A 24,653-nucleotide genomic window follows, 5' to 3' on the forward strand; every position below is an offset into this window, starting at 1 on the left:
TGTGCGCTGGACGGAAAGGGACAGACAGCTCTACTTTATGACTCTGCTTTAAACTATAACACAGGTGGCAGCTGAGCGGCAACCTATGAACCAGGAGGTCACGGTTGGATTCCCCGTCAGGGCACATGCCCAGACTGCAGGCTCAACCTCCCCTGAGGGGCGTGCAGGAGGCAGCTCCTCAGTGATTTCTCTCTCATCATCGATGTTTCTCTCTCTCTCTCCCTCTCCCTTCCTCTCTGAAATCCATGTAAAAAACACATTAAATTATAACGTAGGGAACAAGCATCGTCCAAGTTTTTCAAAATTCTCTGGGAATCAAAGGGTTATAAGCAGCTAGTTATTGAAGCCGGTTTCCAGTGCAGTTAATCAGTAAACCAGAATCAGTGAAACCACCGAACCTGGGGACGTGCAAAACCCTTCAAAGGGTTTTCCTGCGTTCGGAGGGGCGAGGAATGGGGCAGGAGAGGTGATCACCCCGGGGCCACAGACATAACTTGCAGCTGTGGGCGCACAGCGCTGCGCGCCTCCCCAGGTGCGGGCGCGGGGCGTTTGCTGGCGGGGCGCTGGCCAGAGCTGGTTCCCGGCCTCCGGGTTTGGGCTGGCGAAGAAGCAGGTCTGGGGGAGAGCGTGGCTCCTTGCCGCGGGTCCCTCGGAAGCAGCCCGGCGAGATGTCAGGCCTGCTCTCGGTCTTCCTCCACCTCTTCCTTCTCTGCCAGTTGGCGGCCCCGGTGACCTTCCGCCACCGCCGCTACGACGACCTCGTGCGGACGCTGTACAAGGTGCACAACGAGTGCCCCCACATCACGCGTGTCTACAGCGTGGGGCGCAGCGTGAAGGGCAGACACCTCTACGTGCTGGAATTCAGCGACTACCCTGGGATCCACGAGCCCCGTAAGCCCCGAGCTGTCCTTGGAGTGTGGAGGGCAGGACCCTTCCTTACAAATCCCGTCCCGGGGGTGGCCCCGGACCCTCCACCTGCCAAAGAGCACCCCCCCCCCCACCCCCCGCCCAGCCTGTGCTGAGCACCTTTTCCTGCTCAGCCCTCAGGTGGCCTCTGCCTCTGGGGAGCTGCAAGCTCAGCTCAGGCTCCAGCTGGTCCCTCTTTTTTAGGTTCTAGTAGCTCGGGACCTTCCTCCCTGCTCCCATCCCCCGTCCTGCCCGCTTCCTTCCCTCCCATTGCCCTTCCCCCCTGGTTATTACTCTGTCTTCCTCAGTCTATCTAATGCCCCAGGAGACACAAGCAGAAACCATTAGCCCTTCTGATTCTGCCAGGAAACTGAGAAGGGTTTGGGGGTATTTCTTTGGGGAAGGACGGTGAGATAGAGTGTGGTGTCCTGGAGAGGGGCTGAGGTCTCGGTTGGGGTATTAGTTTTATTCATTGTATTATTTGTTGTTAGTTTGTTTCTATTATAAAAGCAAGTGATGTGTGGATTAAAATTAGAAATTAGAGAAGGGAAAAAAAAACTCAGTCATAATCCCACCACTCACAGATGACGTTGCTAACATACTGATGTATATCCTTCCAGACTTTTTCTACGCATAGTTAAAACCCCCTTACACGGTTTATTTTATAAAATTGGAATCATACTGCAACTGCATTTCTCACTGCATAGCCTCTTATGAATGGCACCCATGTCTGTACATGTAGAGCTACATCATCACGTTTGGCCGTATAACATTCCCTTGCGTGGTTGTATCTGACTGTCCATTTATTGATGGACATTTGAGCTTTTTCTAATTTCTCGCTGCTCTACTTACAACAACTGTGACATTCAAGTTATATCCGCTCCTCCTTCAAACTGTCCACCTCAAATCTCTCTTCTGCTTCACTTCCACACCCTCCCCCAGCCCAACTTCATCCCAACCTGCCTGAGCCGTTAGACTAGGCTCCTAACTGACCTCCTAACTGCCACCACTCTCTGCGCCTTCCATTTAGCACAGAGATGCCAGAACAATTTTCCTAAATGCTGATATCGTCTCACCCCCCTGCTTACAGGCCTTCAATGACAACCTCACCCCAGGTGGGTTCTGTCCATGACCGCTTCAGGATATTACATGGCCAGTGGGGAGGGGAAGAGGGGGGGAGTGGTGGGAGGTGGCTAAAGGAAGGCAGAGTGAATGATTAAGTGAGGATAAGGGCCTTGCTCTGAAGCCTCATTACATAGCAAGCACCTGCTTTTACTCGTGTCGTGCGTTCATTGTGGAAGCCTGTGGCTGCTAATGGACATTGTAGAGTGAGCCCCTCCTTACTCCATGCCCTCTTCTGGATGCCCCCTCGACTTTCTAGCATTCAAGTCTTCCTTCAGGCTTTTTCATTTCGGTCCTTCTTTTCTCTGATACCTGTAACTTAGCTTTTCATCCACTTGTTCCTTTCATTTATTCGTTATTCATTCCACAAACTAGAGGCCTGGTGCACAAATCCGTGCATGGGTGGGGTCCCTCTGGGTGGCCTGCAGGGATCAGGCCGAAACCCGCAGTCCAACGCCGCCTGCAGCTCCTACCTGCCGCTCCCGCTCATCCCGGCCCCACTGTGCCTGCGGGGGGCTCGCGCCCAGTCAGTCCCCATCGGGAGAGGCTCACGCTGCTGCATGCAGTGCTTGCCAGCCATGAGCCCTGCATCTGGTGCCCTCCCAAGGGGAGTGGCCTCTGGGATCGGACTGAAACCGGCTCTCCGGCATCCCCCGAGGGGTCCCGGATTGTGAGTGAGTGCAGGCCAGGCTGAGGGATCCCACCAGGGCACAATCGGGCCGGGGAGGGACCGCGGGAGGGCTCCAGGGCATGTCTGGCCCACCTCGCTCAGTCCAAATTGGCTGGACCCCCGAAGCAAGCTAACCTACTGGTCAGAGCATCTGCCCCCTGGTGGTCAGTGCATGTCATAGCGACTGGTCGACTGTCTGCCCCCTGGTGGTCAGTGCACGTCATAGTGAGCAGTTGAGCAGCCTTAGCATATCATTACCATATTATGCTTTGATTGGTTGTTCTGCTGTTTGGTCTATTTGCATATTACTCTTTTATTATATAGGATATTACTGATTATGACTATATGCAAGCACTTTTGTAAATTCTGAATATACAACAGAGAATAAAACGAAGACACTGCTCTCAGGGCCTTAATTCTAGCTGGGTAAGACTGGCAATAGATGGGTAATTACATATATATATATATATATATATATATATATATATATATGACAAAAGTAAATGCTGTAGAAAAAAAAATAAACCAGGAAAGAGAGGTAGAGGATGTTATACAGTACTATGGGTAGAGTAGGGGAGAGGTCAGTGCTATTTAGAAAAAGCTTCTTTGTCAAGGTGATATGTCAGTATGTGCTAAAACTAATATTGGGAAGGAAAACACTGCAGGCAGAGAAGAGAGCAGGCGCTTGGCGTGTGTGAAGAACAGCCAGGAGGCCGCTGCCGCTGCAGCAGAGTGAACAGCGGGAGAGCAGGAGACGGGTCAGAGCAGCGAGGTCAGGGAAGCCGAACAGGAGAGTGGGTAGGGCCTTACAGGCTTCTGTAAAGATTTTGGCTTTTCCTTTTCCTTTGAGTGAAGCCAGAAGCCACTGGAGGGTTCTAAGCAGAAGAGGGACATGATCTGACTTAAAAAACTTAAAGATCACTCAGAGCAGTTGTCTGTTTGGGTAAAGAAAGTTTCTTTGAAACACAGCCTCGCCTATTTGTTTTTGTATTGTCTAGGACTGCAAAAGTTGAGGAGCTGTGACATAGACTATATAGCTCCCAATCCAAATTACAGTGGGCCTTGACTTACGAGTATCCCGACTAACGAGGTTTTCGAGATACGAGCTGTCGATTTTTTGCTTTGAGTTTCGAACTAAAATTCGGGTTACGAGCCAGCTTCAGATACCCCACCGCTAGTTGGCGCAGCGAACGTCACAGTGAACGCCACAACATCAGCCCAGCATCACGTGTCTCACTCGTTCACTTTTTGATTTGACATACGAGTAATTTGAGTTACGAGCTCCGTCACAGAACAAATTAAACTCGTAAGTCAAGGCCCCACTGTATTTACTATCTGGCTCTTTACAATAAAAGTTTGCAGAACTTGCCGGAACCGGTTTGGCTCAGTGGATAGAGCGTTGGCGTGTGGACTGAAAGGTCCCAGGTTCGAGTCCGGTCAAGGGCATGTACCTGGGTTGCAGGTACATCCCCAGTAGGAGATGTGCAGGAGGCAGCTGATCGATGTTTCTCTCTCGTCGATGTTTCTGACTCTCTATCTCTCTCCCTTCCTCTCTGTAAAAAATCAATAAAATATATTAAAAAAAAAAAAAGACAAGAGAGAAAAAAAGGTTGCAGAACTTTGACTCAGGGGAATGCATTTTAATGGGGCTGGGCAGATGCAGGGAGTTCAAGTAGGAGATTTAGTGTAATAATCCAGGTGTGAGAGTATAGGGGCTTAAACCAAAAGGATAGCAGTGGTTGTTATAAGTGGTGGTATTCCGCATACTGCATTGAGAGTAGCGACAAACGACTTTGACAGGGAGCACCTGCTAAGTGCAAAGCACTGTGCTAGTTTCTATAGTGCAGTAGTTGCCCACTTTTAGATTTCAAAGAAGTTAAACATTTTTAAAAATAAATAAGAGAGATTGGAGGAGACTAAAATATATTTTCCAAATTTTATTTTACTGAACAAGGATGTTGAAGATACTACCTGCCATCTGCTATCACCATCCTTTCTTAAAATAAGGGATATTTTAACACTAAGAAAAGTAAGAAAGACATAATCTAAGATTAAAGAAATGCACTAAGAATTAAAGACTACACATTATGGAAAATTTGCATGATCCTTGTGGGTTATAGAAATTTCGGGGGGGGGGGCGGTGGGAGAAAGACTGCTGGAGGTACACTAAGATAAATGCCCTAAAATATTTGTTTAAATGTATATATTGGAAAGGCCAGGTCCAGTAAAGAAAATAGGACCTATGCAAAATTAGATAAAACTCAGAGTAGAAAGTGGTAGGTACCATAGAAGGGAAGTTCTGCAGTGAGTTCACTCACAGCAGAGAGAGCCCGAGATGGCCCCCCAGAGCCTACAAGGATGTTGAGGGGGATTTGGAAATACAGTGATGAAGAGGTCTGGAACCAGAAAAATCAGAGAGACAGGAAGAGGGTGGGAGGGAAATCATAGAGGGAGGAAGAGAAATCACTTGGCCAGAGCGTTTCTCCTTCCTTAAAAAGGGGCCGGAATTATTTTCTTTAAGGGGTTCTAGCAGCTCTTCTCCTGACCTCAGTTCTTGCTTTAATTGAGCAGTTACTTTAGCCAATGAGAAGATTAGGGAATGAGACTTAGGTAGATTCCTTCCCACTCTGTGCCTCAAAACACAACATTCTCAGATACTACGGAGAGATTTTAGTTTCCTAAGTACCAGGAAAATTAAGTTTTCAACCAAGATGATTAGAAACCGTAATGGTATAACCTAGAGCATTTAGGTGAGCAGGTCTGGGGAAAACCCCGCCCTTATCCTAAAAGACTTGTCTCTGGAGTGCTCCCTGGGCTTTGGCCTCTATCAGATTACGCGCTAGGTAAGCTGATCTTCAGACAAGTTACTTACTAGTAACCTCCCCCCTCCCCAGTACCCTCATCCTGAGGCGAACCGTGACCCCTCTACAAGGTTTCTGTGAGGATTAGTAGTAGTGAGCACCAATGTCTAGTACACAGTAGGGCTTCAGTCAGTGGTCGTCATTATTTTCCCCGGCACGGATTCTTGTAGCGTTTGTGATTACAATTTGTTGGAAAGGGGCTCAGGGATTACTGGAAAAGACCCAACCGAAGAATGAGATTTGGATTCACTGGTGAAAAAGAGGGAAACGGTCCCTTTGCAAAGTTGGGCACCCATGGCTCTTGCAAACGTCCCCCATCTTTGATCGTCCCGCGTGTCTTTCTCACGCTTGCAGTGGAACCTGAAGTCAAGTACGTGGGGAACATGCACGGCAACGAGGTGCTGGGCCGCGAGCTGCTGCTGCAGCTGTCGGAGTTCCTGTGCGAGGAGTTCCGGAACGCGAACCCGCGCATCCTGCGGCTGGTCCAGGACACGCGCATTCACATCATGCCGTCCATGAACCCGGACGGCTACGAGGTGGCGGCCGCCCAGGTACCGAGCTGTGCAGAGAATAGAGCCATCTTAAGGGGTGAAGTAAAAGCCAGTGGACAATGTGTCCTCTCGGTGCCACTGTAAGAAATATAATAAAGTATGAAGATTTGGGTTCAGGGCTATAACACCCTATGCAATGAATGTGGCCTCTCTCTGAATTTCAGTTCCCTCAGCACCTTTCCAGTGGACCTCCTGTTTTGTTTTTCTTTTATATTTTTATTGATTTCAAAGAGGGAGAGGGAGAGAGAGAGATAAACATCAATGATGAGAGAGTATCATGGATTGGCTGCCTCATGCACGCCCCACGTTGGGGATGGAGCCTGCAACCGGGGCATGTGCCCTGACCGTGACCTCTTGGTTCATAGATCCACTGAGACAGCAGACCGAGCTGACCTGCTGGTTTTATTGGAAAGGTCAATGAGGCAATATTTGTGAGGACACTTTGTAAACTGGAAAATACTATGCAGGCATGAAGGGATATTGCAAAATAGACCTCGTTCCCAGAACTTTTAGCTTCGAGCCCTAACTGCTCTGCATTTGCATTGGGGTTGGGGGGAGGGGTAGTATCAGAGAGATCAAGCTTTTCCCAGAACTGTGAAGTGAGGAGTTAATTTTAGATTCTTCATACTTTATTTCTGTAGGTTTTTTCCCCCTCTACTAGTATAGTATTCAACTTTTTAATTATTTTATTTTATTTTTATTTTTTTAAATTAAATCTTTATTGTTCTGATTACATTTGTTCCTCTTTTTTCCCATAACTCCCCTTCTCCCAGTTCCCCGCCCCACCCTCCGCCGTCACTCCCCACCCACTGTCCTCATCCATAGGTGCACGATTTTTGTCCATTCTCTTCCCGCATCTCCCATTCCCCTTCCCCACCCCCCCCCCCAAGAATAGTCAGTCCATTCCCCTTCTATGTCCCTGATTCATTGTAATCACCAGTTCATTCTGTACATCAGATTATTTATTCACTTGATTCTTAGATTCACTTGTTGATAGATGCATGTTTGTTGTTCACAATTTGTATCTTTACCTTTTTCTTCTTCCTCTTCTTAAAGGAAACCTTTCAGCATTTCGTATAATACTGGTTTAGTGGTGATGAAGTCCTTTAGCTTTTCCTTATCTGTGAAGCTCTTTATCTGACCTTCAATTCTGAATGATAGCTTTGCTGGATAAAGTAATCTTGGTTGTAGGTTCTTGGTATTCAGTACTTTGAATATTTCTTGCCATTCCCTTCTGGCCTGCAAAGTTTCTGTTGAGAAATCAGCTGACAGTCGTATGGGTATTCCCTTGTAGGTAATTGAGTCTCTTTCTCTTGCTGCTTTTAAGATTCTCTCTTTGTCTTTTGCTCTTGGCATTTTAATGATGATGTGTCTTGGTGTGGTCCTCTTTGGATTCCTTTTGTTTGGGGTTCTCTTCGCTTCTTGGACCTGTAAGTCCATTTCTTTCACCAGGTGGGGGAAGTTTTCTGCCATTATTTCTTCAAATAGGTTTTCAATATCTTGCTGTCTCTCATCTTCTGGCACCCCTATTATTCTGAAATTAGTGCGCTTGAAGCTGTCCCAGAGGCTCCTTACACTATCTTCACACTTTCGGATTCTTTTTTCATTTTGCTTTTCCAGTTGGGTGTTTTTTGTCGAATCTTTGGTTTGATTCTTGTGCTCCTCTGGTCTGCTATTGGGTATAATATTCTTTATTTCAGTCCGTGTATGCTTACTTTCTAATTTCTTTATCGTAGCATCGAGGGTCTCATTAGTTTTCGTGAGGCTCTGCTCAAGTTTATAGCAAGCCCTCAAAATTGCGATTCTTAGCTCCATATCCTCCATTTCTGTCATGTTTTTTTGTCTCCGCATCTTTTATGCTTTCTTGGTGCACCCCCTTGTGGTCTTTGTGCGCAGTCTTGTTCTAGCCAAGCCTTAATTGTTGTAGTTAATACTAGAGGGATTTGACCACCAGGCCGACTGGCTGTAGGAATCAGCTGTGTGGAAAACGTCTGCCTTCTGGGGAGGCGGTAATCCAGCCTTTGCCTGAGGCGATTGGCAAATGGCTGTGCGCAGGGTTTGGGCAGGGCGGGCTCAACAGGGTGGGCGGAGGGAGCAGTTATGGCAGCTCTCAGTCCCGTTCCCAGAGGCTCTGCTTCTCAGAACCCCAGCAGCCGCTGCAAACCCCGGAGAGAAAGCTGCCTTCGGGTTCCAACTGATGCTGGATAATCCCGCTTCTCCCGTTTGAGTCTGTGTCCCTAGAGACTCGCCCGGATCTGGAGCCCAGAGTCTGAGACTCACTCCCGACCGAAAACGACAACCGCGCCCTCAGCCACCAGCCCGCTTTCGCACGCACCTCGGTACCTTTGTATTTTCCACACTGCGCCTCCTCTGAGCCTCGGTTTGCTGTTCTCTTTCCTTCTAGTTGTAGAGTCTCTCTTCAGCCAGCCTTCCTGTGGTTCTGGGTGATGTCCGTTCCGTCTTTTAGTTGTATTTTTGAAATGGTTGTTTGCGGCAGCGGTCTCCGGTGTTTACCTACGCCGCCATCTTGGTCTCCCATCAACTTTTTAATTATTTTAGAGTTTCATTTGCAGGAGAGAGAGAAGGAAAAAAATGTCTATGGATTTTTACATTATGAACATAAATTCAAAATGTCCGTGTGCCTCCCTTTAAAGCGGCAGTTCTTTTGTGGCTGTGCATTAAAGTCACAAGTGAATGTTTTGAAATACAGAATCCACCCCCTTCCCGCAACTGAATTAGAATATTCAAGGGCGAAGCCAGACACCTGCCTTACGCAATTAATACGTTCCTTTAAAAGCTATGTTTGAACCTGATTTGTTTTGGGGGGAAGTGGGAGGTTAGGGTGTAAATTTTTTTTTAAATTTAAAAATATGTTTATTTGGGGCAGGCTTGAATTTTTTTTTTCTTCATTTTAAAAAACTAGAATTCACTGCTTTACTTAATTTTTTATTTTATTTTAGTGTGGTAAAAGCACTCAAGATGAGATCTACCCTCTTAACAAAATTGTAGGTGTCCAATACAGTATTGTTAACTATAAGCACAATGTTGTACAGCAGACGCCCGGCACTTACCCTCCGGCTCAACCAAAACCTAATGCCCATTGTTGAGTAGTGCCCACGTCCCCTCCCCCAGCCCCTGGCAGCCACCCTCCACTCGGATTCCGTGAATCTGACCACGCTGTCCCGTACAAGCAGAAGCACACAGTACCTGCCCTTTCATGACCAAGAGTATTTTAAGCAGGGTAGGGCTGGAGGGTGAGCACAGACAGGATGGGGAATGGAGCCAAGATATCGAACTCAACACAAATTTGACCTTTGCAATCTCCCAACTTCTTGCTGGTGTGATGCAACAAATGAAGCAGCAAAACCTTTTCCCTTCACTGGAAATCAGAGAGGTGCCTCGAGACCTGAGTTTCCAAAAGAGCAGAAAAATTTGAAAGAGCTGGGGAGGGGGTGGCACCCCAGCCTGCCTGCCTCCTTCTCTTGACCCTGCCCTGCCGACATCTTTTGTGGGATGAAGTAGGGGTGGGAGGAAGTGGGGAAACCCCGCCAGCTCTCTAAATCCTATGGGTATCTTTGGGGAGCCAGTCCCTTTTGCTTGCCTGGTGTGCACTTGTTCAGAAGGAGCAGTGCTTGAACCTGAACCCAAAGAGGACCCATCAGGTTATCAAACTCTCAGGGTTACCTGCCATGCCCAGAAGAAACCTGGCTGCATGGAAGACCAGCCTGGCCACCAAACCTTAAAGCCAGCAGGAGGCAGCCAATCAATGATTCTTATCATTGATGTTTCTATCTCTCTCTTCCTCTCCCTTCCTCTCTGAAACCAATTTAAAAATTTTTTTTTTTTAAAGCCAGCTTTGGGAAAGGCAGAATAATGCCCCCTTCACTCCCTCAAAGATGCCCAAGCCCTAATCCCAGGAACCTGTGAATATGCTATGTTACATGGCAAGGGGGGATAAAGTTACAGATGGAATGAAGGTTGCTAAACAACTGACCTTAATATCCTGGGTTATTTGGGTGGGCCCAGTGTCATCAACCACAAGTCCTTTGGGTGTGGAAGAAGGAGGCAGAAGGTCAGAATCAGAGATTTGAAGATGTTATGCTGCTGCCTTTGAAGGTGATAGAAGGGATCATGAGCCCAGGAATGCGGGTGGCCTCTGGATGCTGGGACAGATTCCCCTAGCGCCTGCGGAGGACACAGCCCTGGTCTCAGTCCTGTGAGACCCATTTCAGTCTTCTCTCCACAACTCCAAATATAATGAACGTGTGCTATTTTAAGCCACTAAATTAGTGACAAGTTGTTACAGCAACAACAAGAAACTAATATACCACCAGCCCTGTTTATGGGAACTGCCTGTTAAGGGAGCTCCTGACCTGCCTGCTTAGCTAACGGCCCCATGGGAGCAGTAACACTGATAGGTAAATGAACATAGCTGTTCATATGAACAGGCAAGAGCTCGCTGACACTAATAGCAAAGTAGAGAAAAACCCCGAGAGGCATAAGAAAAAATCATTATCTCATGAAGTGAAAAATCAAACTCCAAACTGAAAAATCAGATAAGTGTTTTCCACTGGACAACATTGATGTAGGAAATGTAAGAGAACTTCAAAAAACATTACGTTCTCAATGAGATCTAAGGATAAAATATAAGCAGGATGCCATGAAAATGAAGAAATCTGTGAAAAGTAGATTTCTTGGAAAGATAGGAGACTGGTAGTACCTTTGTGAGTTTTTATTTATTTTATTTATTTTTTAATATATTTTTATTGATTACAGAGAGGAAGGGAGAGGGAGAGAGAGGGAGAGAGAGATAGAAACATCAATGATGAGAGAGAATCATTGATTGGCTGCCTCCTGCACGCCCCCACTGGGGATTGAGCCCGAAACCTGGGCATATGCCCTGACCGGGAATCGAACTGGTGACCTCTTGGTTCCTGGGTCGACGCTCAACTGCTGAGCTACACCCGGCTGGGCCCTTTGTGAGTTTTTGGCTGCCCAGCACTGAACCATTTACCTTCCTTCTAGGAATAGCCACCACATGGGGCTCTACTCTCTCAGTCAGCAGGACTCAGTGGACACGATTCCCCTTCTCCAAGGCCACCCAAAACATTACATGGAATTTATTTTAGTTATTTATATAAACATCTGTCTCCCCACATATACTGTGAATTCTTAGAATGTTAAAATAATGTCTCATTATCTTTCCCCAGTATCTATCAGAGATGGACTTAAATAAGTGTTGGTTAACTAGATGGATGGATGGATGGATGGATGGATGAATGAATGAATTCACGACCAAATAAGTGATAAAGTCTGAAGTGTAAGCATGAGGTTGATATTATTCAGAAGAAAGATAAGCAAGTGTACTAACTTTTAGAAGTGATGGTGGGGTTTCCATGGCACAGGCAGTTTAAAACACAGTTTAGCTATTTCTGCAAAAGTTAAATATAGACTTACCTTATGACCCAGCAGTTCCACTAGGTATCTGCCCAAGAGAAATGAAAACATAGATTCACGCAAAGAATTGTACATGAGTGTTCGTAGCAGCATTATTCATGATAGCCCCCAAATGGAAACAGCCCAAATGTCTAAGTACTGGCTGAAAAAGTGTCCCCCCAAATTCATGTCTACCTGGAACCTGTAAATGTGACCTTATTTAAAAATAAGGATCTTGCATATGTAATCAAGTTAAGACAAAGTCATACTGGATTAGGGTGGACCCTATATCAAATATGCCTGTTGTTCTTAGAAGAAGAAAGAAATTTGCCTGGCTGGTGTTGCTCAGTGGTTGAGCATCGACCCATGCACCCCATGCACCAAGAGGTCACCTGGATTCCGGGTCAGAGCGCATGCCCTGTTTCGGGCTCGATCCCCAGTAGGGGGCATAGAGGAGGCGGCCAATCCATGTTTTTCTCTCTCATCAATGTTCCTATCTCTCTCTCCCTTGTCTCTCTCCCCTCCTCTCTCTTTCTCTCTCTAAAAAATATCAATAAAAGCATTTTTTTTTAAAAAAAGAAGAAATTTATACAGAGACACAAACAGATGGGGAGAAGGCTATACGAAGATGGAAGCAGGAATTGGAGTGAATCATCGGCAAGCTAGGGAACAGCAAGGGTTGCTAGCAGCCACCAGAAGCTAGAAGAGACAAAGAAGGATCGTCCCCCTGAACCTTTAGCAAGCATGACTATATTTCAAACTTCTAGCCTCCAGAATTGTGGGAGAACAAATTTATGTTGTTATAAGTCACCTAGTTAGTGGTAATTTGTTATGGCAGCCCCAGACAACTGATACAGTCTATTAGTTGGTGAACGGGTAAACAAAATGTGTTAAATATAATGGAGTTATCCTATATAATAAAAGCATAGTATGCAAATTGTCCCCTCGAACGGGAGTTTGTCCAGGAGTTTGACCAGGGGGCGGGGCTGGCTGGGGGAAGGGAGGGAGGCCCTGGCCGGCAGCTGCTAGGGACCCTACCAGTGCAAAATTTCATGCACTGCGCTTCTAGTTCACCAATAAAAAGGAATGAAGTACTAATACATGCTACCACATGAAGGAACCTGGAAAACATTATCTAGTGAAAAAAGCCAAACACATAATGTATGATCTCACATATGTGAAATGTCCAGAAAAGGCAAATCTACAGGAGTTAGAGTAAAAATGCAGAGTGACTGTGAAAGGGCATGAGGTTTTTTTTTTTGTTTTTTTTAGGGTAATAAAAATGTTCTCAGATTAGATTGTGGTGATGGTTGTACAACTCTGTCAACATCCTAAAATTAATTGAATTGTGTACTTCAAATGGGTGACTTTTATGGCACATAAGTTTTATCTCAGTAAAGCTGTTTTTTTTTTTGTCTTGTTTTGAAGTAGGGGTTCTTCAAATATAGGATTCATTCTGAAACCTTCATTTTCCCTCTCTCCATTCCCCCCCGAGGGCCCAGACGCCTCTGGATATCTGGTTGGCAGAAACAATGCAAATGGCGTGGACCTGAACCGCAACTTCCCGGACCTCAACACCCACGCCTACTACAATGAGAAGTACGGAGGCCCCAACCACCACTTGCCCCTTCCAGACAACTGGAAAAGCCAGGTACGGGGGGAAATTCACATACAGAAGCAGGTGGAGCCACACCTGGAATTTCCTCTGGAAATCTTCACATCAACTAAAGAGGCGAGAATGAGGCCTCTACTCAGCTCCATGTTAGTGCGCCCAGAGCAGTCATAACTGCCTCTTTGTATTGATTCCCTCCCCCAGCATAGGGACCTCCCAGGGGCACCTGCTCACAAAATGTTTGATGTTAGTGCCCATGGTAGTGAGGGACGTGAAAGCGGTGTCACACATTGCACAGTATTTTATAAAATTATTTCAGTTGATCACCATAACACTGTGGCGAGTGCATCCCTCAGTGTTACCCGTCTCTGTTTTAGAGATATTACGCTTGTAGAAAAAAATAATTTAAATTCTCACAGCTGTAATTGATGGAATCAGGTTTAAAACCCAGGTCTCCCCACTCCTCATCCAACATTCTTTCTACTGCACTGTACTGTTGACACAGAACTCTAGCTGTCTATAGAGAAAGCTCTCTTACATGTGGACTGTGTACTCATCAGCAATGAGCTATAGAAAGAAATTCAGAGAGTCTTACTCTTATGCATAGTTTTTCCTCCTTCCTTTCCATGTGAGCGGTGACTACTTTACCGTACTCTCATTTCCCTTCCTCTCCACTCAGAGGATCCCATCCTCCCCAGGAGGCCTGTCGTGTCACCTGGTAATGTGAATGCTTTCATCCTGCAGGTGGGCCTGCTCCTGAGACACATTAACACCACATAACCTCTAAGCACATCCACCCCAAGAGGAGGAAAAACAGGGAGGATGTAAATTATTTACTTGTACTGCAAGTCCAGGGGATTCGTGGCTTTCCTTGGAGTACCATCACTCATTAGCACTATAATATGCAATCAGTAGGGTGGGATTTTACCCTAATTTCTACAAAGGTGCCTCAGAAGCCACTGAAGCAGTGGGTAAATTGGAGGACTCTTCCCTGGGGGCCAGAGAGGGGTCAAGCCTGTGCTCTCTCTCTCTCTCTTTCATTCTTTCTCTTTCCCCTCTCGCTCTTGCTCTCCTCCCCATCACTCTCTCTCATAGACTTTATTTTTTAGAGCAGTTTTAGGTTCACAGCAAACTTGAGTAGGAACTATAGAGAGTTCCCATATACCTTCTCCCCCCCCCCCCCCCCCCCCCCAGCTTCCCATCATGAACATCCTGCACCAGAGTGGTGCATTTGTTACAAGTGATGAACCTACCTTGACTCATCATTATTATACAAAATCCATAATTTACATTAGTGTTCACTCTTCATGTGCTACATTCTATGGGTTCGGGCACATGTATCCTGCCATGTGTCATACACAATGATTTCACTAAATGCTCTCTTTTTATCTGTTTTATATATTAGGATTCCATATAAGATTTCATTTTGAAAAAGGGCTCCATCAATTAATTTTTTTAAGATAAGCTTTTTAAAAGTATTGTTACTTGGGGGGGGGGAGGGGAGAAACATTGATTTGTTGTCCTCTTACTTATGCATTTATTGGTTGCTTCTTATGTGTGCCCTGATCAGAGATTGAACCTGCAACCTGGGTGTATGAGACAATGCTCTAACCAACTGAGCTACCTGACTAGGGCCATCCACTTAATTTTTTAAAACCATCATGCAAAAGGTCAAAATTTCCCCACCTATATATACATCTCATACCTGGTAGGACCTGCCTTATTCAGACATGCTATCTCCTCAGGCCACTTACTGACAAACTTATTCAGATGTCTCTCATCTCTCCTCAGGTGGAACCTGAGACTCGGGCCGTAATCCAGTGGATACGCTCCCTCAACTTTGTCCTCTCAGCCAATCTCCATGGGGGGGCAGTGGTAGCCAATTACCCGTATGACAAGTCCCTGGAGCATCGGTTCCGGGGTTACCGCCGCACTGCCAACACCCCCACGCCCGACGACAAGCTTTTCCAGAAGGTATGCAGAGCGGTGGCTTGTCCAGCTGGGAACGTGGGACTCAGGAGAGTAATTCGGGTCAAGTCAGTAATACAGGACCCTGGTAGGTAGAGACCACAGAAAATAACAGCAGCACTGCTTGCTCATTAGGAGCTTACAGTCTAGAAAACTGCATTTTGTTTTGAGTGATAAGCCAAAGTGTCATGAAAAAAATAAGCATATAGGAAAGCTTTATAGTACAATTACCACAGTGTAAAAAAAGCACTTAAGCTAATGACAAGCAAGAAATATGCCCAAAGACTAATAGTGCTGGTGGTGAGCGAGTGGCATTAAATGTGAATTTTGGGGGCTCTAATTTGCAATTTTATGATGGTAAGGCTATATGAATGAAAAATAGACTATGCACATAGTTCAAAATAGCAATAGAATAAAATTAACATTATTTTATTGTTAATATATTATTAATAACATATAATTTATATAACTTAATAATATTTATTATTACAATTATAACATTGATGATTAATTATCAATTAATGAATTACATAGAGAATAACACCAGTTTTTGCTTTGCAAAGCAAGTATATCTCATTTTTTTTCACTGATATAAAATAGTAATGAAAGGGAATAGGGATTCTAAATATATTTCTTTCTTAACACACAATTCACCCTCAAAATAGTTTTTTCCTGACAAAGTCCTATCTTACTTGCTTCTTTCTCTTACAAAACTCAGCTAGAAAATGGAACACCTAGAAATGGATTAAGGAGTACAAACTGTCAGTTATAAGAATAGTCACAGGGATGTAAAGTACAGCGTAGGGAATATTGTAATAACTATGGATGTGTCAGGTGGGTCCTAGACTTCCCAGGGTGATCACTTCATAAGGTATAGAAATGTCTAATGTCTAACATTACGTTGTACATCTGAAATATAATATTGTATGTCAACTGTAATTGAAAAGTAAATTTTAAAATATAAAAATAAATAATTTAAAAAAAGATAGTGTTCACCTGGAAGGGAACTTATATATCATCTAGTGCCACCCCTCACTTTACACTTGGAGAAATTTAGTCCCAAGATAGTGGAAAAATCAGATTTCAGGTTGCTTAACTATAATCCACTGCACGCACACACTCACACATGCCATCTCTATCTTGGCTGGTATTTTCTTTCACTAAAGCAAATAATCATTAGTTTATACCTAGTGGGGTGGGTTTCTTGGCTTTACGCAACTTCTAAGTATGAACATCGCAGTGTGAGTTGGGAACGCTCAAGGTCATTTCTGCCCCCTTTCCCTACAGCTGGCCAAGGTCTACTCCTATGCACACGGATGGATGCACTATGGCTGGAACTGTGGGGATTACTTCCCGGATGGCATCACCAATGGGGCTTCCTGGTATTCTCTCAGCAAGGGTAAGGGGAGGAGGTGAATATCAAGAGGTAGAATAGAAGGTAACCAGGTGTGTGTGGAGAGATTGTGATTAAAGAGAGTTGAAACTGCCCGTCGGGTGGGAAACTGGTTATTCAAATCTGCCCCTGCTCTTTCCCCTAGGAATGCAAGACTTTAATTATCTCCATACCAACTGTTTTGAGATCACGCTGGAACTGAGTTGTGACAAATTTCCCCGCCAAGAGGAATTACAGCGAGAGTGGCTGGGTAATCGGGAAGCCCTAATCCAATTCTTGGAGCAGGTAAAATTGAATTCTTTAAGTTTTATGGTTACAGAAAGAGCAGGTTTTTCCAATGGCAGGCAAAGTTTTCTGTGTGGCTCAAGTCTCACTTTTGCTCTGACTCATCAATATATCTGGGCTTCTTCTACCAATGAAATGTATCCATTCAACATTACTGAGCAAAACTATCCATCAGAAACTGTACTCTATGCTGGGGATTGTGCATGTAAAGAAAAAATACCCCTATCCATATGGAGTTTATATTCTAGTGAGAAGAGATAGACAGACAATAAACAAAGTAATTAAATAAATCTCATAACATGCTAAGTGCTATGAAGAGGCCTTACCGAGGTGACATTTAAGCAGAATTAAAGGAGGGGAGGGGGAGAACCATGCTGATGTCTGGAGAAAAGGGGGTTCCTCAGTGAGGACACAAAAGTAACTGCACGGCCAACAACAAGCACTGAACGAGGTGCAGCATCACCAGTCACTGGGGAAATACACATCAAGCCCACAGTGAGCTCCCGCCTCACACCCATTGGGGCGGCTGCTTTAGAAAACAAACAAACAAAGACAGAAAACGGCAAATGGTGGCAAGGATGTGGAGGAATTGGAACCCTTGTACGTTATTGGTGGGGATGTAAAATGGTGCAGCCGCTGTGAAAAACAGTACCACAGTTCCTCAAAAAAATTAAAAATAGAACCACCATATGAGCCAACAATCTGCTTCAGGGTAGATACCAAAAAAAAACCCCAAAAAAACAAAAACAAAAAAATGGAAGCAGGATCTTAAAGAGATATTTGTTCATAGCAGCAGTATTCGTGAGAGCCAACCGGGGGAAACAATACAAGTGTTCAATGAGAGATAAATGGATAAACAAAATATGGTATATACATAAAATGGAATATTATCCTGTCTTAAAAAGAAGGAAATTCTGGCTGTAGCCAAGTTTGGCTCAGTGAAGGGTCCTGGGTTTGATCCGGTCAAGGGCACATACCTTGGTTGCAGGCTCCATCCTGGCCCTGGTCGGGCTGCATGCAGGAGGCAACCAATCGATGTCTCTCTCTCACAGTGATGTTTCTCTCTCTCTGTCTCTCCCCCTCCCTTCAACTCTCTCTAAAAATCAATAGAAAAATATTGTCAGGTAAGGGAGGGTAGGGGTTTGTCAAGGGCGGGGGGGGGGGGGGGGGGGGGGGGAAAGGACACTTATGTAATACCCTTTGTAACACTTTAAGCGAAAAAAAAAAAAAAATTGTCAGGTGAGGATTAACCAAAAAAAAAAAAAGGGAATTCTGCCACATGCTACAACATAAATAAACCCTGTTGACATTATGCCAAGTGAAATAAGCCAATCACAAAAGACAAATACCTTATAATTTCACTTAAATGACATATCAAGAGTAGTCAAGCCCTCACTGGTTTGGCTCAGTGGATAGAGCGTTGGCCTGAGGGCTGAAGGGACCTGGGTTCGATTCCGCTCAAGGGCACATGCCTGGGTTGCTGCCAATCCCCAGTAAGGGGTGTGCAGGAGGCAGCCAATCAATGATTCTCTCTCATCATTGATGTTTCTCTCTCTCTCCCTCTCCCTCCCCCTCTGAAATTAATAAAAATATATGTTTTTTTAAAAAGAGTAGTCAAATTCGTAGACTGGTAGTTGCCTGGGTCTGGAGAGAGAAGGCAATGGGACTTGTTTAGTGGGCATAGAGTTTCAGTTTTACAGGATGAAAAAGTTCTGGAGATTGCTTGCACAACAATGTGAATATATTTAACACTACCGAGCTCTACACCTAAAAATAGTCAAAATAAGAAATTGTATGTTACGTGTATTTTATCACAATTTAATTTTTTTTAATAAAAAAAAAATAACGAAGCCAGAACACTATTGTGGTTGGAATAATCACAAGAGAAGGGGAGAAGGTAGCAGGAGATGAGAGCAGTCAGCTAACTGAGGCTGTGGCTTTAGAGACCACCACAAGAACTTCACTGTTGCTCTGAGTTGGGTTTGAGTATGACATGATTTGACTTAAATTTTAATGGGATTATCCTGATTGCTCTATTTAAAAGAGATTATTTGGTATAAGGAGAGGGGACAGAGAGACCAATTAAGCCACAGGGGTCCTCAAACTACGGCCCTCGGGCCACATGCGGCCCGCCGAAAACATTTATTTGGCCCGCCGGGTGTTTTTGCCGCCGATGCCTATCCTGCTTAGCAACCGACTGGTCCCGGGCCCGCAGTGCGCATGTGTGGAATGTCTGAGGGACAGTGAACTGGCCCCCTGTTTAAAAAGTTTGAGGACCTCTGAATTAAGAGGTTATTAGGCTAATGTTTGTGAGGTTAAATGCAAAAGCATATGAGACAGGGCTGTACGGACTCTAAAACACTGTACAATGTTTTATGATCACAGTTATACCATAAGTTTTTTCCAACAGGTACACCAAGGCATCAAGGGAATGGTGCTTGATGAGAATAATAATTATCTCCCTAAGGCTGTCATTTCTGTCAGTGGGATTAACCATGATGTCACCTCAGGTAGGTAGCCACTGCCGAGTGGGATGAGAAGGAAGCTTTCACTTCCTCTTCTTCTTCAGCATAACCAGGAGGCCAAATTGTAAGCCAGTGAAACTCACAAGGACATCAAGGCCATTGGGGGTGAGGGACTGGAGGAGGTAAAGGTAACAGAAATGGGGACAGTGAGTTAAGAGGCAAGGACCAGGAAAATGCAAATGTCACATCTCTCTCAGCATCAGGAGCCACTGCCTCATGTCACGTTATTAGGGGTGTTTTCTGGGTTTGCAGCTAGTAATATTAATAGCTCTCATACTGGCGGGAAAGGGGTAGAAAGAGAAAGGAGTGTAAACTGGATGCTTAGTCTTGTCCCTGACCCAGGTGTGTGTGTCACGACACCTCCATTCAGGACAAAGCTAGCAAGATGCATCCTATAAACCTGGTGCAGGGCAAGATTGACAGAACCTCCTACATCAGTGGTTCTCAACCTTCCTAATGCTGTGACCCTTTAATACAGTTCCTCATGTTGTGGTGACCCCCAACCATAAAATTATTTTCGCTATTACTTCATAACTGTAATTTTGCTACTGTTATGAATCGTCATGTAAATATCTGATATGCAGGATGTATTTTCATTGCTACAAATTGAACATAATTAAAGCATAGTGATTAATCACAAAAACAATATGTAATTATATATGTGTTTTCTGATGGTCTTAGGCGACCCCTGTGAAAGGGTCATTTGACCCCCGAAGGGTCGCGACCCACAGGTTGAGAACCGCTGTCCTACATGGTACAGAACATCTCATGCACAATGGTGTTACAATGAGGGTTTCTTGACTGATGTCATGGTAGTAAGTAGCAGGGAAAGAACAGGATCGCTGGGTCAACTGGAAAGAAAGAAAACGAGTTTGATTTTGGTGCTCCCAGCAGTAGGGCCCGTGGACTTACTTAGGATGAAGTCTATTATCTGTGGTGAAGGATACCTCTATCTGTGGGTCTTTAATTCAGTCTTCTATCTTTTAAATAACCATGTTGGGTTTGAGTGTATGACTGTTTATATGCAAATACTGTTTAGTTTTCATTGGAATTGGGGCTTTCTGATACAGTCCTAGCCACCTCACCTGGATGTGAGTCCTTGGTTAAGAAAATGATAGCCCTGGGGTATGCCTTAAACTGTCCAACAGAAGCATAATAAGACAATGCTTTTACTAAAGTATTTTACAGTAAATTACAGACAGTTAACAGGGGGCAGAAAAGAGACTTTCTCACTGTTTATGTACTGTCTCACTCTTAATTGCATTTATTTCAATTATTCATTGCTGTACATTTAAAAAGAAATTTAAAGGCATGGTCACAATTGGTTCAAAAGAGATGTGAGGTCATTAGCCAAATTGCTATATCCCTGACATAGAGCGACAGGCCTCTTTTTGAATTTTATTTTTCTCTTTTAGAGGTGATGGGAGATATATTGAAAATAGGATTCTCAAAATCAGACCTTCAGTGGTCATTCAGTCCAGCCCTCCCACTCAATGTAAGGTTGTACACGAACGACACCACGGAGACAGCTGGTTGACCAACCCAGGCCACCACACCCGTGAGGGCAGCTGTGCACTGCACAGCGGTGTTGCTTCCCCAGCGCCCTCAGCGATCTCTGTCTAAGTCCTCACAATTCCCTAAAGCAGTTCATTTCCTGTGTGGAAGCTCCGTGTGTCCCGGTAGTCTTTGCTTCTGTCTAGCAAAATGGTCCTCCCAGCAACTTAACCCCAAAGTTCCCATGCTTATTTCTTCACGGTGGCTTTCCAGATACTGAAACCGAGGTCGCATGCATTCTCTTTACCAAGCAAAGGCATTCACAGATATTCAACCTTTCTCCAGTGACCCTTTCTTAGACATGAGTTTTTAAAAACACAGGGTCTAGAGTTAAACACCATATTTTCAGGGCAACTCCTGTTTCTCAGAAGCTGAGGCCCATACTCCTCTTAGGTAAAGTAGCTTATGATTGTTTTAGATCTTAACCGGTTTCATTACGCTATTAAGAAAAATCAAGCTTATGGTCGGCTGAAACCCTCAGATCGTTTTTTTAATATAAAAGACTATATATCTGGGGCAGTTTCTAATCAGCAGCCTGAGTTATATCCTTGTAACCTTTAGGTGATCACGGTGACTACTTCCGGCTGCTGCTTCCAGGCACCTACACTGTCACTGCCACAGCACCTGGGTTCGACCCAAAGACTGTGACTGTGACCGTGGGTCCCGGGGAACCCAAACGGGTGAGTTAGGCTGACTTTTACCGAGCGTGTAAAGATCACTCATACAGCGTCACAAACAACCGATGGCACAGTTCTACTCTTGGCCAGTCTTTCCTCTTTCGTCATAAAAAAGTCTCATTGCTCTCACATGCTAATTTTTCTTCCGTCACTTTCCTGTTATATCTTCCCCACTTCCTTTTGACTTTTCCTTTTCCTGTTTAACATAGCACACTGGTTAAAAGCACTGTCTGCTTCTCAATCCAGCTCCTTGGTCCACAGACTGTAGACACATTAGCCAATTGCTCTCATCCTCAGCTTCTTCGTCTGTAAACTGGTGGCAGTGGTACCGCCTTCACAGATTGAAATGAGAACCTGTACGTAGAGCATGCAGTATAGTGACTGACACCTAGAAAATGCCCGGCAAATGTTAGTTCGCAAGGTCCCAGAGACCTTGCCCAGATACACGGGTTCCCAGGGGTTGCATTCTTCTGTGCCATCAGCAAGGACTACCACCAGATGGCACTCTGCCCCCTTCTGGTGCCCCATGTGCCCAGACCCCTTCCTTCCCACTCGCCTCAGCAAGAACCAGCTGACATTCAGCTTTCCAGGGCATGTTTTACACGAGAAGCAAAGAGTGTTCGTCTATAAGCCTAAATCTTTTGAGCTCTAGTCATACTAGATTAGGATCTTAAAGATAAAGAGGCTCCGTGGTCACTCCCTTCTCCTGCGTATTGTAAATGACTTACATGCAGAGGCAGAAAACCGAGTAACTCTTCCGCTGTAGCCTGTTCCCGGTCCCAATTTCCCTTTTTTTCTTATGATACCCTCTGCTCCTCATCCACCCTAAAATCAAATGACAGTTAGGCAGCTGTATGCATGTGTCTTGCATTAAAGCAAGTCTATTGGTTATGCTTATATGCATGCATACAAGTCCTTTGGTTGATCTCTTACCCCCCACCCTCCCCTAACCAATGGACACAAGACACTGCAGGGGGGTGAGGGCATGTGCCAGAGGGCAGGGGAGGCGGGGGAGGGGGGGGGGAGTCAATGGGGAAAAAAAGGAGACATATGTACTACTATTTGTAATACTTTAAACAATAAAATTAAATTAAAAAAAATAAAGCAAGTCTATTCAGGGCCAAATGCAACCAACTGCAAATCTTGAGTGACATGCTCTGCTTCAAAATATTTCAACTCCTGTGTCATATGGCCTTTCAATAAATTAACATAACCCATTAATATGTTATCTCTTGGATACAATTCCCAGATACCATAACAACGAAGAATCCATTTAGTGATCACAGTAGAGTCTTCCCGTTCTAAAGCAGAGATCCACTTGGCTGGGGGGGAAGAGAAAGATCCCTGACTGGATGGTTTTCACGTTACAATTAAGACCTCCTCAGATACCTCCCAGCGTCGGGGTTCTCCCCTCTGCTTTCCCACAGCCTTCTAGATGTCATGTTCCTCTCATTGCCCTCTTCCTTTTCTCACTTTCTTGTTTCTTTTCTAAATTCCTGTATGACTATAGTGCCATTGGTTCTGACTTGGACTTTGGGGAACTAGCAGAAAAGCTGACTGTAGATTTTTGTGGAAGGGGCAAGAAATCATGCCCTGGAGAGCCCTCTTAGTCACAAGGTTTTCAACTCCCAGAGGCTTCAGCAGCTCCCACTGTTCCAGGGGCTTGGAAGCTGAGGGTGCCTCGGGGAAAGGTGGTTAGAACACTGAGCCACTCCCTCTCCCTGTACTTCCTGGGATGGTTCTGCAGCCCCTGCACAGCCGGTATATCCCAGCTGGTTCGTCAATATACCATCATGCTATCTGTGTGCCACAGCCGGAAGGGAAGTTTCCAGGTATTACTGGAAACGATGCATTAATGCGCATGGCAATTTGGAATTTAAGAATCCATACTAACAGTCTATCTCATCTCTCCGATCTGTGTTTCTCAACGATGATGGCAGAAAGTGTAGTTCTGAGGATCTGAAGCGAGTGCGTGCCGGAGCACGCCACCTGTGATTCACAGTCAGCGGAAAGGGGTTATTATGACACCATCAATCTTGTTCTTGTCCGAGGCAACAGTATTGGCAAAATCGTGGTTTGAGTTGTAGGTATAGTTTTTTTCAAATACATATAAAGTGAATGAATATTAAGTTCATCCAGATTCACCTTATGTGTCACCTTAGGTAGCACTTTGGGGGGAATATTAGCCAAGCCTATATGACACCACCAGTGCTGCTTGGATCGTTGCTGTGATAATTCTTCTGAGTCCCCTGCACTCAGCACCTGCAACTGTGGTGAAACCGGATCCACACAGGTCTTCCCCCAATTTCAATGTCAGGAAGTCGAAAACCGCCTCCTCTGCTCTCCTAGCGTCCTCTTCTTTTCTTCCAGGTTGACTTCCAACTCAAGAGAAGCATCCCTCCAGTAACCGAGTCCCCGGCGCAGCCCCTGGAGGCAGACTCTTACCAAAGCAAGTACAGCCCCGGGTAGCCAAATGAAAAGATACCGAGATGGCAGTGGTCAAGTCCCTGCTGGAAATCTCAGCGATTCACTGCGGCCCAGGGAACACTTCAGAAGGGCTTTGGTCCTGCTCTCTGATCACATGAAGCATTCTTTCTATTTTATCATCTGGGACATATTTAAATATAAACATATTCAGGACAATTTAGGATGGTCTCTGTCTATTCCAGGTGTAAGCCCTCTGATGCAGTTGTACATAAACTCAGCGGTGTTCAGTAAGATTTTCCGATTGTGAGGGATGGTGTAGGTCCCGAAGGCTCCCAGAGACTGGTTCTGGCTGGCTGGCCACTCTGTCACCATAGTCTCGCACAGAGGCTGCAACGTCATAGGTACTCAAGGAAGATTTCTGAATGAACAGCTGAAATGCTGACATGAATGAACCACCATTGATGTTTTTCCCATAGCAACACCCGGTGAGCAAATCTGAAATCCCAGAGTACCCTTTCAGCAATAGCCAGTAGTTTCTGGATAAGAAAAGGATTTCACGTACAAACACCTCATCCCACTGCTACCCATTTTTGTACATGGACATGTTAAACAATGTGCATATATATTTTTTTAATCCTCACCAGAGGATATTTTTTTTCCATTGAT

General features: G+C 45.0%; 1 protein-coding gene across 2 annotated transcripts; it reads left to right on the top strand.

Annotated features, from left to right (window-relative positions):
• The first annotated feature begins 398 nt into the window (after positions 1-398).
• CPN1 (carboxypeptidase N subunit 1) lies at positions 399-24,265 on the top strand. Of its 2 annotated transcripts, XM_070431847.1 has the most exons (9): positions 399-891; positions 5,914-6,110; positions 13,042-13,197; positions 14,950-15,132; positions 16,414-16,525; positions 16,665-16,804; positions 19,215-19,314; positions 21,445-21,563; positions 23,931-24,265. In XM_070431847.1, exons 1-9 carry the CDS (start codon positions 669-671, stop codon positions 24,027-24,029), a joined length of 1,329 nt encoding a protein of 442 aa, XP_070287948.1. In that variant the 5' UTR covers positions 399-668; the 3' UTR covers positions 24,030-24,265. The 2 variants fall into 2 exon arrangements, with proteins under 2 accessions (XP_070287948.1, XP_070287949.1); XM_070431848.1 differs by lacking the exon at positions 21,445-21,563 and having other exon boundaries at positions 23,931-24,014.
• The last annotated feature ends 388 nt before the right edge of the window (positions 24,266-24,653 follow it).

Source organism: Myotis yumanensis, unplaced genomic scaffold (assembly GCF_028538775.1).
Source record: "Myotis yumanensis isolate MYYU_CA2020_CCGP unplaced genomic scaffold, mMyoYum1.0.hap1 SCAF_13, whole genome shotgun sequence".
In the NCBI taxonomy this organism is placed as follows: Eukaryota; Metazoa; Chordata; class Mammalia; order Chiroptera; family Vespertilionidae; genus Myotis; species Myotis yumanensis.